This window comes from Terrapene carolina, unplaced genomic scaffold, assembly GCF_002925995.2.
Source record: "Terrapene carolina triunguis isolate 2854851 unplaced genomic scaffold, T_m_triunguis-2.0 Scaffold85, whole genome shotgun sequence".
Taxonomy (NCBI): Eukaryota; Metazoa; Chordata; order Testudines; family Emydidae; genus Terrapene; species Terrapene triunguis.
The window spans coordinates 41,638,641-41,656,431 of NW_020664436.1; the positions used below are offsets into that span (position 1 = coordinate 41,638,641).

Here is a 17,791-nt window from a genome sequence, read left to right on the forward strand (position 1 = left end):
AGCAATTCTTTAGACCAGACGTTCTCAAACTATGTCCGCGAGCTCCATTCAGGTGGTCCGCGGATAGTTCCCTCTAAGGTGTGCACCTGGGCGGCCACACATGAGAGAACGAAGGGCCGCCCACCTAATTAGTGGAGCCGTGCAGGTATGGCTCCACTAATTAGGTGCCTGGACCCTGCAGAAGATGCACATGTAAGGTGAGGTGGTGGCCTTGGGGAGAATAGGGGGTAACTGGGAGGATGCAGTGGGGGCAATTTGGGACATGGGGGGAGAGACCCCCCCACTCCTTCCCAGCCCCAGCTCTGTGGCTGCTGCAGCAGGGGAGAGAGGGAGAGACCTCCCTCCTTCCCAGCCCCAGCCTGGGGTTTGCCGTGGCCGGGGAGGGAGGGCACATCCATCGCATTAGAAAGGTAAGACTAGTGATATTAAAATTTGAGTTGTGTGCTTTTATTTGTAGAACAAAAAACTTTTATTAATTTTTTTTATATAGTGCTTTTATCCAAAGCACTTTACAATAGTTAGTTAACGGTACAAACAACATTTGGAAAGATCATTAAGTGGTCCACCGAGACCCTCAGCAGGAAACTACAATTTTTCAAGACAAAAACCAGTATTTAGCTTTATCTTTTTACCCTAACAGTTATAAGTGGAGAGTTTACTTAAGTTTATTTTATTATCTCTGCTAGGACTATAATGATCTACCTTCATAACTACTCATGCAGGAAACCCATAAGGATACTTGTGCTCTTCAGGTGCAATTAGACAAAAAAATATAGCTTAGGGGTTGGGAGAGGGAGTGTGATGTTTAAAAAGGAAGTATTGTTGTATTTTGAGAGATTAAGGATAAAATTTTCAAAAGCACTTAAGTGATTTAGAACCAGATTTTTACAGGTTTTCGGGTGCTCAAAGATGCAGATAGGTACCTAGTGAAATTTTCAAAAGCCCCTAAGTACCTAACTCCCATTGAAATGAGTTCACCTGGCAAAGTATCATATTAAAACATATCCACAGCCAAAGCCAATCTGCTATTTATAAAACGCCAGTATATCATGTGATTTCTCCCCCGCCCCTTTCCTTTTTTTTATTACCTCTGTTACAAGTAACAGAGAAAAATGAGAAATAATTTGGGAAAGGAAACCTTTAAAAAATGTTTATCTTGTCAGTGTATATCATTTGCACAGTACATAACCTTGCAAAGGAAACATTTACATTACCAGGATATAAATACATCACCATATTATTCTATGCCTAAGAAAATAAAATTAACATGGTAAAATTAATAGCATGGCAAGATTACTCCTTCCTTTCTAAGAAAACTCACTATATTTATTTATAAAGCAGCAAAAACAATGTCATTATAATGGTCTTATTATAGGTCTTTTCTGGAAAGTCTCAGAGCTAAGGTAACACCAAATAAGGTTTCAGAGAATCATATATATTAATGGCTAGCTTGTACCTGGATGCACAGAAAGCCTGTCACCACTTTTCTTCTTGCAGAGGCCAGACATAATCTTTGTCCTTGCATTCTTGAAATGCTCGGAAAGCAGTGCCCGCAACTCAGTAGGTGATAAAGAGCACAGCAGGGGCAAGGCTACAGTGCCACACAGTTCACTGGCCAGAAGAGTTGGACCGGCACTACACTTACCTAACCCCGTACAGAAGTGTACTTGACACCTCCACCACATGCATTCCTGGAAACATTATGCTTGCACAATGGTTCTGGCAGTTGCTGCCAGCATGCAGGCCATTTTCACATCCCTCGTCAATGAAGGCAGTGATTTGGGGGCTGGCCTACAGCTATTTTGTACAACTATAACTACATTGAGTTAGAAAATGATACAGTTAAAGAGGTAAAATTGCCTAGTGTGGACACAGTTATTCCAGAATTAAGGGTGCATCTATCAGTTTGGTTTATTCCCATATATGTAGAGTCACAATCTAATACTAAAATGCAATAATATTAATTATGTCTCGTGTATTCCATATTATATTTACTAGTTGATAAAACACAGCTAATTTTAATTTTTTTTATGTTATAATCTACCAATTTGCCACCTACCACCCTTCTACTATCTGGCACTAGCAGCACAAATACTGAGGCCTGGTCTACACTAATGCGTTAGGCCAACGTAAGGCAGCTTACTTTGACCTAATTATGTTAGCATACATGCTACAGCCTTGCTCCTGCCGATATAAGTGCCCTACTACACTGACATTATAACTCCACCTCCACGAGAGGCATAAGGCTTATATCGGTGTAGTTAGGGTGACATAGTGCCCCCTGCAGACACTGCGTACTTACATCTATTGGTTGTCATTGTCAATTTCACAGCTCTGCGGGAGCTGTGAAATTAACAAGAAAGCTGTCTCCTGGTTCCTCTGCCGGGCTGCCACCCAGGCTCCTGGCTCGGGCTGCCACCCAGGTTCCCCACAGGGAAGCATGCTCCACCCCGGGATCCTGGCTCCCCACTCTGACCAGGCTGTTGCCCAGGCTCTCAGTTCCCTTCCAGGAATGGCACATCTGCACTGGGCTTCTCAGCACCCCCCACCAGGGAGGGAACAGCTGCACTGGGCTTCTCCACTCCCCACTGGGAATGGGGCAGCCACCTGGGCTCTCAGCTCCCTGTTCCCAACTGAGAGCATGGCTGCACCTGGGGGGAAACTCTGTGCCCAGAGTCCGGTCAGCTGCAGTCCTCGGAGCCGAGCCAGGCTCCCGGTGAGGAGCGGGGAGCTAAGAAGCCTGGTGTGGCTATCCTGTTCCCAGTGGGGGGCTGCATGTGCCTGTCACTCTTAAATCAGTGGAAGCGCTCCTAGTGAGGACGCACACCACCTACTGAAGAAGACCAGTGTGGATATGACCCTGTACTGGCTGTAAGTCAACCTAATGTAGGTCAACTTAAGTTTATATTGAAGACACTTAGTCTCATTTAAAAATCAAGAAATATTAATGTTTATCTTGATAAACATTTCCTTTTAAGAGTACACTGTCTTCAGCATAAGCCAGTGCTGCATTCTTAATATTTACTCTCAGATTTTTTTTTTTTTAAACACAGACCTCAATTTCACTGAGTTCATGTATTCTGCATTTGTTTTTTAAGGTTTTAGAAGTACTATACCTGTTGAAATACTTGCTGTTAAAAAGGGAAACTAAGAGGAAGAGATTTAATTTGAGGGGTTAGAAACAATAATTTAGCCCTGTTTGGCTGTTGCATTTGTGAGCAAATACTTCACAAGAACAATGACAACTGTAACAATTTGATGACACTTCCTAAAGCGACCAAGTGATAATATTGTTCCAGAATAGAGGACCACTGAGCATTCTATTGTATGTATTGACAAACTGCGTCATGTTGGCACCAGGAAAGAACAAGTTTGAAATCCCGTTCCCACTGACTTCAATGAACCAGTTTTACCCAAGTTAAACATATTTCTGTGCAAGCTATCTACAAAAGCCTGAGAGAGGAAAATGCTTTCTAAAAAAGAGGGGGGGGCAAAAGGGCCAAATTGAGCTTTCAGCTACACCAATGTAAAACTCAGTGGAGTTACTCCACATTTACTAGGGAGGAACAGAGTACAATTTGGCCCAAATATACAACAGGAAAGCAACTGGTAAGGATGGAAGGAGCTCACCTTGCGTGGGGGTGGTCCATGGTCATCCAAGTAAGTGGAATTTCCTGGGGGGGGAAGAAACAAACACAAAAATGATGCAATGTAATTTCAAACCCACAAAAATAACTTAGTGCTATCTTATGAGAATTAGTCTCTCTCCCAATGTTTCTGTTTTGTCACAGGACCCAAGTCAAACAAATACTTTCTTTTGCTACATTTTTCTTTTGTTTAAAACTAGAGGTGATTTGGCTCATCCACATTTTTGACAGCCAGTTGCATAAATGTTAGAGTTTTAGTACAAAACTAAATGGTCCAGGTGTCTGAAATGGGACAATGATGGCACCTTTAATTATTCACACTATTAAAAATACAGCCTACATGAATAAGGACAGAGTTGTAAACAATTATAATTCATGAATCTCAGTAGACAATTTAGTTTTAAAAACAAAAATATAACATCATTCTGGGACTGGCTCCTAGATTTTGGTCAGATTAAGTTGACAAACACGGTGTGATACCTGCACTAGACTTTCTGCATTTTCCTATACTGGATTCCCGCTCACTGACCTGTGATTTATTTTTTGTCTCAGAAGATTCAGAAGGTATGAATAAACAACACTATTATATCTGCAATCCCAACTTGCTCTCCTTCCTTAAGCCAAAGAAAAAGCCTGTGATTCTCAAGTGCTTTCCTGTAGGTTAGTCCAATATAAAACACCCACAACTTCAGGATTTTTTCTATTTTATATATATACACACACACACACACAGTTTCTTCCTTAACTCTCACTCTGTTCCCCATATCAAACAGAACCTTTCCTAATATACCCATCAGAGGGCAAAAGGCTCTCAGCAGTTCTGGCAGTCTCCATCAGGCTGATGGCTGCATTCAAACATCTTGTCATCTGAGTCATCTCCAAGCCCAAGATAGTAAGAAAATCCCTTTGTCCCAATACCACTAGGCTAGGTGGTATGAGGATAAAATTCATTAATGTTTATGAAGCACTAAGATACCACAATGATGGGGCCCACACAAGTACCATGAGAGAAAAAGTTCCTTACAAATGAGATCCACTGATAAGTCAGTCTCTGGATCCCTGGATTGTTCAGTGCTGCAGCGGCAACACGCAATGTCTTTGGGAGGAAGAAGTGCCTGACGTAGCTCTCAATGAAATGCTCTGGTTAGTTAAGAATGTGTACTGCAGACTCAAAGGGTTCCCAGAAATTCAGTCCTCCTTGGCCCGAAGGACAGTGGCTCAACACAGGGATCTTGCAGAATTATATATGGTACCATCATAAAAGAGAGCATTTTGGACAGAGGAGGCATGAAATCCAATAGGTTTGCTAATGAGAGCTTCACACAACTAATTTAGTTAAATACAACTAATCGAGCCATCTTATTAAAAAAAAAGCTTGAATTACTATGTAAATTAAGTTTAAATCCTTTGTGTTTTCAATATTTTTTCTAATTCCTTTAAGTTTAAAAATCAGTTGTCTGACACTATAAAGAGCGGGAGTCAAGAAAAACTATAATCTAAGGTTCAACATCATGTAAAACCTACTCCAAATCCAAAGAAGATGTTTTTTCACAGTTTCCTTGGTCTGGCATGAGAGTCCACAAATGTAGAAGCCTCAACATTTTTTATTTCATTGAATTCGCTCTAAAGAACATACACATTTTCCAATTCAAGTCTCCCTCATATGTCCTTAATGCAAAATCAAAAGCTCATCTTCTTACTATTCTAATATAATAGTACCTTCTCTTTGTGGGACTAATTAATTAATTAATTGCTATTTTCTGGTTCAGAATGCTCCACTCTCACCCTACACCTAATATTGCATTCCATTGCTAAGATTCTGATTACCTGGAAAGTAATTCTATTCACAGATAATTGAAAGGAGTCCAATATGGTCCTTTGATAAAATGGTTCTTCTATAGGCAAAGCCTCTGATAAAACATGTTTGATGGGGAAGAATCAGCAGTTCGAAAAAAAAAATACTGCTACATATAGTTTGTCAAAGCCAAGACATTATGCTAATGCCATTCTTTTCAGCACTAGCCATAGACTATGTTTCCCTACGATCCGGCTGTCTGTACACATCAGTTTTCCTTAACAATGAAGAGTTTGTATGGAGTAGCTAAATGCGTCCAGCAACACACCCCGTAATGAATGCAGCCAAGAGAATGACGTTATTGATGTAAAAATGGCTTTTAATACTTTTCTTTAAAATAAAATTAAGTTGTCTTTCTTGTTCTGTGTTAAGCACAGGCCTTTATTAGGCAATGCAAACAATTTTTAAATAAACAAACATTAAAAATTATACATAATATCTGAAAAGTAGCAACTCACTAAAAAGTATTAGATTTGTAATGGGTCCTTTTGAAAATATTACATCTTATTGAAAAAAAAGGTATGTTTAAGCCTGTCTATGCACATTCACACTCATACACACCACTGTAGTTATTCCAGGCATTTGAGTTTACCAAAATTAAAAGAACATTAATTATAGTTTTAGCAAACAGCTGTCATGGTTAATTTTGCTGAAAAAAAAAAAAGGATCTGAATTACTGCTGTTTTCTTTTCCTCTCAAGTTTCTAAACAGATCAGTACATTCATACTATATACTATAGCTTACAGTATGTTCCTTATAAAAGACTGAACTAGAAAGTATGAGCTAATGCTTTAAAAGGAGAACATCTTTTTGAAATATACATTAAAATTGAATATGGTCAAATTATCAACATCTCACCTTTCTATACCACTTTTTCTGTATGTTGCATTTTCCTCACTTTGTTTTCTTGAAACCAATCTTTCAGTGTTTGAGCAACTAGAGTTATCTTCATATCTGGCTTGTCACAGGTATTTCATGTGCTTGATTTCTGTTTTTAAACCAAATTTCAATTTTAGCAGCCTGATTTGGTTGCTACTACACACATTTAAAAGCAGTGAGTCCAATTCTGAGTGGATGTAAACAGATTCATTTACCATGGAAGTCTCTGGACAAAATTCAACAGTGAAAAGTGGTGATATAAACTTGTCATGAGACAGATATAAGTGATGAAAGTTTAAATAGGATTGATTTAGAATCCAATGAGGGTAACTTGCACAAACCAAAAAGGGGGCAAAAAGGGTGGGTCACCAGCAGGGAAAATTAAATTCCACCCTCAAGTTAGATATCTTTTTCTGCTACATTTCATTCTTCTGCCCCTTTAGCATGTAAGTTGGAGTTATTTTGAACATGTATGGAATGACAAATCAATGCACTAATTTGAATCCTTTTTTCAGTGTAGCAAGTTTAAAACAAATGTTCCCTTTTGCTAAACAGATGAAAGCTTTTGCCAAATGGTTAATACGCTACCCAGAGTGTAACAAAAAAAATCAGCAGATCCAGGAACGTAGGACATTGACAGGAGAGAGCATGCTCTATGGCAGGGATTCTCAAACTTCATTGCACCCTGACCCCCTTCTAACAAGAAAAATTACTACACAACGCTGGGTGGGGGGACTGAAGCCTGAGCCCTGCCGCCCTGTGGGGAGGAGACAAAGTCAAAGCCCCTGGGCTTCAGCCCCATGTGGGGGGCCTGTAACCCAAGCCACGCCATCCAGCACTGAAGTTGGCCCCAGGCGGCAGGGCTCAGGCTTTGGCCCCCAAGCCCCAGCAAGTCTAATGCCAGCTCTGGCGACCCCATTAAAAAGAGGTCCGGACCCAGTTTGGGGTCTCGATCTACAGTTTGAGAACTGCTGCTCTATGGCATGCTCACCACTGCCTTCAATCCTGTTGAAGTCCTTTTGCAAATATTCTCACTGATCACCACACCACAGGATCAAGCCCTAAATTCATATCAATGCAAAGCCAATCTGAGAAACAGCTATACTGGGAAATACATCTGCAGGAAGTTTCATATAGCAAGTTGAAAACCTGGTAAGAATGAAGAAGGTCTTCTAGTATAGCAGAAGGGGTCATGGAAGGCAAACTGGGAATGGAACCTCAAAGACATCTACAAAACGCACAGAGGACTTGCATGTAGGAAAGAAGGCTCCACTTTCACCCCAACATGGCCTCTAACAAAATATATATATATTGTTAAACCATGAAAGTTTCAATAAAGACATATCAAGAAAAGGCATTCTATTAACTGTTTCCTACTATGAGAAGTTAAAAGAGCTGAAAGAGAAAGACACAGACTAAGTCTTTCAGGCCAGAAGGGACTATCATGATCATCTAGTCTGAAAGAAAGACGTGTCGTAGAGGTGAGCGGCTCATTACTAAGGTACTATATCATAAACACTACGGTCACTATGTTGATAAGACAGAATAGGTTTCTCTGTATAGCATGCTTACATGAAGCAGAGAACAAGAAATTTATTATTCTGTGTTTACACAGTATAGCACCAGGAACACTTAGAACATTGTACTGGCATATGAGAATGTGCATGCCATCACTGTAAATATCAATAAGAAAAGAAAGTACTTTCTGAGGTGGCTATGGTATGATAATGGAAGGTACATTAATCTGTTCATATTGAAATCTGGGTCCATAGCCTTGGAGTAACCCATTTCATGAAGTAACTGAGATTATTCTGCCCCACCTTCTCGCTCTCATTTTATTTTTTAAATAAAAGTTATTAAAGATGCAGTTGATCCTAATTGTCCTGAAAATGTCATCAGATAGTTCTTTAGCCTATTTATTCTTAAAAAATATGGTTTCCTAGATAAGCCAATAACAGTCTTCTCCCTCCTTTAATATTATGGAAATTCTGATCACTTAAAAAAGGAATCAGTTTTCAGACTCATATCCACTTGAACTACATCAATACTCAATACCATGTTTGCACGGACTGAATATATATTCTGAATTCTCAGTTTTTTGAAGAAAAGAAAGATTCAGGTATAGAATGAAAGAAATTAATGTCTTACAGTGGTCTGGTTTCTTAGATAATTTGTAGTCTTTAACATGTAGTGAGTCAGATATATACAAGGTCTTTGTGAGAACCTGATGGTTAAATCTTTTTTTTCCTTGGAATCAAAGACATGGAAAGTTTCTCAATCAAGGACCAGCAGACCAAATTTAAACAAAGAAGAATGTTCAGCTACCAGATCAAGGCAGTTATTTCTATAGCCAATTCAAAACGAAATAAGTGAAGAAAAATTACAAAATCAGAAAGAAAGACATTTTTGGTATTGGGAAATATGGGAGAGGTGAGGTGAAAAGTATGTATGTACATTATGAGGATCAGTTGCTTGCACCCAGGGAGTAATTACAAGTTCTACATGAACAAATTAGAGATCAGGCAGAAAGAATAGAAGAGCTGCAGGGAGAAAACATTAGGTTTAGGAAGGAGGAGAAAGGATAGGACCATGCAGAGCTCTTAAAGCTTCCCTTGAGCAAGATTTTGCTTGGGGGGGGAGGGGGATCAGAAGTTCTACATCTCAGCTGCCATGTTTTCTGCAAACCTCCTTTCCAAGAAGCCTAACTTCCACTGGATTTTAATTGTATTTGGGTGCCTGGGATCAGTTCTTGGCCCTGCACTATTTAACAGTTTTAATCAAGACCCAGAAGAAAACAAAATCATCACTGATAAAATTTGCAGATGACCCAAAAATTGGGGAGTGGTAAATAATGAAGAGGACAGGTTACTGATCCTGAGCAATCTAGATCACTTGGTAAACTGGGCACAAACAAACAATATATGGTTTAATACAACCAGCTGTAAATGTATACATCTAGAAACAAAGAATGTAGGCCACACTTACAAGATAGGGGGATTCTATCCTGGAAACAGTGATTCTCAACAAGACTTGGGGGAGTGGATAATCATCTGAATGTGTGCTCTCAATGCAACATTGTGGCCAAAAGGGTTAATGCGGTCCTGCGATACATAAACAAGGGAATATTGAGTGAGAGTTGGAAGGATATTTTACTTCTGTATTTGACACTGGTGTGACCACTGTTGGAACAATGTGTTCAGTTCTGGGGTCCACACTTCTAGAAGGATACTGATAAATTGGAGACTCTTGTGGCTCTTATCTGAACAATGATAAAAGGATTGGAAAACATACCTTATAGTGCAGGGATGGGCAAACTTTTTGGCCTGAGAGCCACATTGGGTATGGAAATAGTATGGCGGGCCATGAATGCTCACAAAATTGGGGGTTTGGGTGCGGGAGGGGATGAGGGCTCTGGCTGGGGGTGCGGGTTCCAGGGTGGGACCAGAAATGAGGGTCAGGGTACAGGGCTGGGGCAGGGGGTTGGGCTGGGACCAAAGGGTTTGGAGGGTGGGAGGGGGATCAGGGCTGCAGCAGGGGGTTGGGCATGGGAGGAATCAGGGATGCAGGCTCCGGGTAGCGCTTACCTCAAGCAGCTCCTGGAAGCAGTGGCATGTCCCCTCTATAGTTCCTAAGCGGAAGCGCGGCCAGCCGGCTCTGTGCGCTGGCCCGTCCGCAGGCGTCGCCCCTGCAGCTCCCACTGGCTGGGAACCATGGCCAATGGGAGCTGCAGAGCCAGCGCTTGGGGCGGGAGCAGCATGTGGAGCATCCTAGCTGCCCCTACACGTAGGAGCCAAAGGGGGGGGACATGCCACTGCTTCTGGGAGCTGCGTGGAGCAGGGCAAGCCCCCAACCCGACTCCCTGGCTGAAGTTCAAGGGCCAGATTAAAAGTTCTGACGGGCTGGACATGGCCCACGGGCCGTAGTTTGCCCACCCATTATAGTGATAGAATTAAGGAGCTCAATCTATTTAACATAACAAAGAGAAGGTTAAGGTGTTATTTGAAGACAGTTTATAAACAACAATTGAACAAAAATGTGATAATGGGCTTTTTAGTAGACAAAGGCATAAAAAGATCCAGTGTGCGGAAGCTGAAGCTAGACAAATTCAGACTGAAAATAAGACAAATTTTTAACAGTGAGGGTAATCAATCACTGAAACAATTTGCCAAGGGTTACAGCGGATTCCCCCTCCTCGGAATTTTTAAATCCAGAGTGGATGTTTTTCTAAAAGATAAGCTCTAGTCCAAACAGAAATTAATTCAGGGAAGTACTGTGTCTTGTGTTATACAGGAGATCAGTTTAGTTGATCACAGTGATGTCTTCTTGCCCCATGAACCTATGAGCTAGCTTATATTCCTTTGAAAATCCCAGCCTTCATTATACTCCTAGTGGTTACCCAATCCTTCAGCCAGCCATGCATTCTGCCCCCTGTAGACCTCCTAAGGCCCAAAGGAAAGGAAGAGTTAAAGTGGCCATCGCATGCTTTTCCTGGCCTGGAGAGTAAAGCTTTCCCACCACCAAAACATCTGAGAGAAGGTATGGGTGGGCTTGTGATCACTTCTGTCCTACTACTATGTCTTTTTAAGAACACAGTGAGGAAAAGGGCATGAAACCATCTGAACTCCCCACTTGAGGGAAAAAAGGAAGTAGACAGGAAGGCAAAACAACAGGTGGAAACACTCTAGAGCATAGCGCACCAACACTTTTATGGATATATGAAACGCAAGCAGCAACTTGTGATTTATTCTGACAAAAAGATAAATTATATACTTCTGAGCAATACTTGACTACCTATTCCTTTAGGAGGCTTGTCTCAAAGTCTGCTACAGTGTAATAGAGTCTCATGCCCCATAGAGCAAGTAGGTATGTAAAAGACTCTTAGTTATCAAGAACCTGGATCCTGCAACATTGAAATGAATGGGACATTTGCCATTAACTTCAGTGAGACAGGGACTGGTCCCTAAAGTTGGAGTCATGTTGCTACTCTTTGCCTGGCACCATTTTTCAGCATGGTCTATTGTTTCAAGAGGTATTTTGAATGACACCAACAACTGTATGGTAGAGGCTCTCAGCCCTTGCTTACACAAATACCATTTTTCTGAAAATTTCCCCACCATTGCAAACACTGGCGTGGCCCTAACGGCAGGAGCACTAATGTGAACAAGATGCCAACAACTGCCAGCATTTTCACTAGTGTCACATAGACCTGTTGTGAGCAGGTTTAGACGACACAATGGCTAAAACTCCATCAGCAAGCTGAGTCTCATCTAAAAGGGCAATTCCTGCCATTGCTACAACTAGCAGAGCTGCACCAGTGGGAATAGAGGGAACTTTCTCAGAAAAAAGGCATGTGTAGACAAAGCCCCAGTAACCAGTCAGTGCTGTAACAAGACTCACATTATACCCCAAACTTGCATCCATCCTGTATGAAAAGCTACATAACTATTATTGCTCTCTTCAGTATAAATCTATCATCTCATTAAGATCTTTAATGGAGTGACACACACCAGCACAATAGTGTTATTCTGTATTTGACATCCTGAAGTGGAATTTAATTCTTTGTTTTCCTTTTTTTTTTTAAACTATGCACTATATTTTATTTGTACGGCTTTTTTTTTAAACTTCTCGCTCTCAAGAAGAAAATCCATTATAGGGCATCATTCACTCGGTACCAATGAATACGGGATTGTGCACTGAAAGCAAAGAAAGACGGGACATGGAAGAGATTACTTGGGCAATTTCATTTTCTTGTAAAATGAAGTCTGGGAACTTTCAATTTAACCAGTTATAAATAATTTAGCTCTGGCTTACTATAAATAGAATAAAGCACTGATCTCCCAGAAATACACAGTACTGTCAATTTGGCAAGCTCTCTCACTGGTCATTCTGCAGCAACAGCATATATAAAAAACAATACTAACTGGACTAGTATCTAATGAGAAGGTACAAAGGATTTACATATCTGCAGCTTACATATCAATGTAGAAGTCCAAATTTAATAGGAAAATATTTAGATTAAAAAATTCATTATGCATAAAAATAAAACCAAACCATTATCTCATTATCTATTATAATTACCTTAATAAACTCCAATTTAAGAGTTTAACTGTTCAGTGGATCAATCTATCGTTTTTTTGGGGAAGATGTCTGTCTTTGTAAATTCCCATTATAGACAAGGCCTTCATTGATTTGTTTTTATAAAGAATCAATTCAAAAAGTGAATGGGATAATTATAATTACTAATGGATGAACCTCGGAACTTTCAATGGTTCAGTTCAGATAAGAAGCCAAAAGTTCTGAGATCTAGCCAAAGTTTATACAAATTATACAAACCATAACAAAAACTAGGCTGAAAATATCACAGGAATAGGCTTGTCTGCAAGATTTCTGGTACTACTTACCGTACTTCTATTAGTTTCACCATGCACAGCTGTTTTAGCAGTATTTCAGCATTTCTTCAAATCTCATTTGGGATCTGGAAATGCCATGTATACAAAAGAGGAAAAGTAAAGGATAAGATAGTTCAAGTTCTGGATCAAGGCTTTGGTTGTGTTGTTTTCACTAATGTTGTCAATGAACTAAATAGTGCATATATGTACCATTGCCCTCTGCAGGATAGAGTCATAGTTACTCTACTGTGTGTCATAAGCCCTATCCTGCTGAATGTGAAGAGAGATTCTACTTTACAGCCACTGGTAAATGCCTGTGCTTTTGTAACACAAACAGCAGAGTTCTAATCTTCTAATTCCACATTATGTATAAAAAACATTTTAGCCGGCCAAATTCAAGAGAACGTAAGTGAAAGAGAGAAAGAAAAGAGAGAGAAAACAGAAAAGTATGCCATATACAATCCTCATATGACTCAATAAAATATTGATGGCTCATCTATTAAAACCTTAGAGATGCAACAGGCTGCCTGAAGACAGAAAATCATATATAGATGCATATTGACTCAAACATAATGAAATCTAGATTATATTTTAGGACAAATTGTTTAATGAAGAAAAATATATTGGCCTACAGAAATTGTGTGCAAAGCTGGCTTGGCTAAGTATAAATAAGTGTTGGCAGTGCAATAACTAATGGTTCTGCTCAGATTCAAAGTGTGAGATTGCTGGATGGTCTGTTCTTATTTTACTCAAACCAGCTTGCCTATCCCTAATTATAACAATCTGGAATAAATGGTGTTCTGAATGTGTGCTTCTTACACATATCATTTTCTTAATTTGAGTTAGGCTGCCAGCAGAGGAGCTACCATCCTTTGCATGCTAATGAAAAAACTATTAAAGGTACGTTAGCCATGAAAAAGAGAAGCAAAATGGGTATTTCCATAGAAAAACAAATGAAAACTGCAAGGGACTACTACCTAATATTTGTGCACATTTAGAAATTTTGGCTACCCGCATTGACTTCTAGGAATTGTTTGTCTTATTGTTTAATGAGCAGATGTGACACTGGGGAAAAGAACATTTGATGTAAGGACAAAAATGTCACCACAGGTTACAAACTTCCGGTCACGTGGACTTCAAAAGCTAACTAAATGTAAATGAAAAAGGTCTGTAGTTACACAGATACCCCTTTCTGAGACAGATAATTGGGACTGAGAGTTGGCAGAGGGATAATGCTTCTGCTGCGCGAGAAAACTTTTCTGTCATGCTGTTGGCAATTTCAGTATTCTGTAGCTAAACTTTAGTGTTATTTTAATGATTCAGTCATAGATATTTGTTTTTGTACTTATCCTTTATTTAATTATTTACTTTTTACTTCTGTATAATTGCCAACAAACCATTTTCTCATTTAAATCAAACTAATATAGTGCACAAAAATCTTGACAGTTCTGAAGACTTATTTGTTTGATGTCAGCATTAAAACAATGTAATCTTCTGCAAACCTCAATTTAAATTGCAGCAAGGGAGATTTAGGATAGACATTAGGAAAAACTTCCCAACTGTAAGAATAGTTAAGCACTGGAACAAATTACCTAGCGAGGCTGTGGAATCTCCATCACTGGAGGTTTTAAAAAACAAGTTAGACAATCACCTGTCAGGGATGGTTAGATAATACTTAGTCCTGTCTCAGTGCAGGGGACTGGACTAGATGACCTATCAAGGTCACTTCCAGTCCCACATTTCTATGATTCTATTATCTTTCCTAAAACGTGATGCTCAGAATTAGACATAGTTCTCCAACTGAAGCCCCACCAATGCGAAGAACGAGACAATTACATACGACACTCCTGTTAATAAACCCCGGAATATTAGCCTTTTTCTGAACTGCACCACTATGCTGATTCATATTCAATTTGTGATCCTTTGTAAAACACAAATCCTTTACTAACACCTTGCCAGTTACTCCCCAATTTGTAGTTGTGCATTTGATTTTTCCATTTGAAGTGTAGTACTTTCTACTTGTCTTTACTGAATTCAGACCAGTTCTCCCAATTTGTTAAGATTATTTTGAATTCTAATCCTGCCCTCCAAAGTGCTCGCAACCCTTCCGAGCTGGTGTTATCCACACATTTTATGAAAATACTCTCCACTCCATTATCCAAGTCCTTATTGAAAATATTGAATAGTACAAGATCCAGAACTGAAACCTCTGTGGGACCCCAGTATATACACCCTTCCAGATGATATCTACTCTCTGAGTATGATCTTTCAATGAGTTATGCACCCACCTTATAGTAATATAAGCGAGACCACATTTCCATAGTTTGTTTATGAGAATATCATGTGGGACAGTGTTAAAAGCCTTAGTAAAATCAAGAGATATCATGTCTACCACTTCCTCCCCATCCACTAGGCTAGTAACTCTATCAAATAAGGAAAGAAGGTTGATTTGGCACAATTTGATCTTGACAAATCCATGGGGGCTAGTCCTTAAAACCCTATTATCTTCCAGGTGCTTACAAACTGATAATTTACTAACAAATTAGTGAACAAAGCTGAGTGGTCTGTAATTCCCTGGGTCCTTGTTTGTTGCCCATCTTAAAGATATATAGTAAGTTTGCTTTTCTTCAGTCTGTGATCTCACCTGTCCTCCACGAGTTCTTGAAGATAAATGCAAACAGTTCCAAGATTACTTCAGCTAATTCCTTAGAGTACCCACCTATGATGAATTTTGTCAGCCCCTGCCGAATTGAATATACCTAATTTATCTAAATATTCTCTAATCTATTCTTTCCCTATTTTTGCTTGCATTCCTTCCTTCTTATTGTTATTAATTGTGTTTAGTATTTGGTCACCATTATCAGTTTTATTGAAGACTGAAGCAAAATAGGCATTAAATACCTCAGCCATCTTGATATCAGTTATTAGCTCTCCTTTCCCACTCCTCCTGTTTGAATCTGCAGTGAAGTCCTGCTGAATGTGTGACATTACAACCATTATTATGGCAACTGACCAATACCACAAGCACGGGATTATGACTTCACTGAAGGATCAAGGAGAAGCTGGGAGAAAGCATTTACTCTGTAATAAAGGAAACAAATATTGCTCAGGTAAAATATTTTTACACATACTATGTTTCTCTTTATTTGTTTTATACTGTGCAAGTCTCTCTTTAAAGGTCACAAGACCTCCCCAGCTTAATATTGCCCTTGAAAAGCAAGGCGATATGGAAGGCAAACATCTCTTTGTACTGCTTTCCTCTTTGAGCATAAAAAGGATTGGAGTTAATCTGCTAGATCAAAGTAGCTACAAATTATTCCAATCACTATCAATTTATCCTTTCCCTAAAACTTAAACAAACCATGGTCATAGTATTTCTTGTCACCTTCTATAAAAAAGTGGCCAATAGCGCAAAACGCCACATAAAAAGGGCAAAGGAACATATTATAGCTTCTTTTTCAGTCCTGAAGCATTAGCGAACTATTATAACGTAATTATTCTATTATACAAAAAACAATACTTCAGATGGTTTTCTATACTTGAATATGATTTAATGTAAATATTTCCATTATTATAAATGATTTGGCCAATACCACTCAATTTTCACACTATCCATTTACTGGATTCAGTTCAAAAGACATTTTCACTCTTATGTGTTCTCCGATAAACTGATGGATTTTAATGACTAAGTCCTTTATATTTAAGGATACCTAGTTATGATTTTCTTCAACGAATATACCAAGTTTAAATAAGTATACATACATTACTGGCCCTCATTTAACCTTTTATTTCCTGTGACTATTCAAATCATGCATGGTCTCAAAAGGCATGTTAACCTTTTCCCTCTTGCAATGCCTCCACTGAAGAACTCCAATCCATGGTGTAGCCTGTTACAGTTAGTAGAAGAGTCCTGAGTTTTAAAAAAGCAGCAGTTACACAGTGCTCTGAATGATTCTGAAAGGGGTCTCCTACTTCTCACTTAGATAGTCTTGTAACAGCATAACACAAATTAAAAAGATTAAAAAGGTTCAAAAATAAATCCATTCTCCTACCCCCCAAAACATGTACACAAGTTTATACAATAAAGCAGGGGTGGCCAACCTGTGGCTCCAGAGCCTCATGTGGGTCTTCAGAAGTTAATATGCGGCTCCTTGTATATGCACCGACTCCAGGGCTGGAGCTACTGGTGTCAACTTTCCAATGTGCCAGGGGGTGCTCACTGCTCAACCCCTGGCTCTGCCACAGGCCCTGCCCCCACTCCACCCCTTCCCGGGCCCTCTCCTGAGCCTGCCATGCCCTTGCTCCTCCCTCCTTCCCTCCAGATGCTCCTGCACACCACAAAACAGCTGATGGGGGCTGCCGACGTATTACTGTGGCTCTTTCGCAATGTACATTGGTAAATTCTGGCTTTTTCTCAGGCTGGCCACCCCTGCGTGTGCACGCACGCACACACACGCGCACACACACACACACACACACACACACACACACACAGTCAAAGCCAGATTTTATCATCCAGCTAAGTACATATCCCAAGATTCAGGTTAGTGGTGTCTTGGAAAAAATACCCAATGAAAAGAAATTCCATGAAGCGTACATAGAAAAAACTGTAATGCTTCAAAATCCAATCCCATCTTGTAGCACTGAGGTCTACACCCACCACACATATTGCTAGTTACAAAGCAGAGTTAGATCTCAAGGAAAGAGAGAATCATCTGTGTTAAATAGATGGAACGGATAATTAATCCTCAAACTCTGAATTTTACTCACATCCATGGGGGGTGGGGGGTGGAAAACAGTAACGTCAGTGCATAGTGATATTTTTTCCATTCCTTAGGACCAAACCCTTTCACCTCCTCCACTGCCTGGCAGAAACCTGAGGAAGCTAGGGATGCAGTTCTGCTCCACAAGACGAAGGATCTTGACCCCAGTCTATAGAACAGGGGTCGGCAACGTTCGGCACGCGGCTCGCCAGGGTAAGCACCCTGGCGGGCCGGGCCAGTTTTATTTACCTGCTGACG

At 39.9% G+C, this 17,791-nt stretch overlaps 1 protein-coding gene across 1 annotated transcript in view; it reads right to left on the reverse strand.

The window, feature by feature from the left end:
- UST (uronyl 2-sulfotransferase) overlaps positions 1 to 17,791 on the reverse strand; it is a 276,063-nt gene that overhangs the window by 171,544 nt on the left and 86,728 nt on the right. The window contains exon 2 of the mRNA XM_024200172.2: positions 3,631 to 3,674. Within this exon, the coding sequence (XP_024055940.1) occupies positions 3,631 to 3,674 (44 nt within the window). The remainder of the gene's footprint in view (positions 1 to 3,630; positions 3,675 to 17,791) is intronic.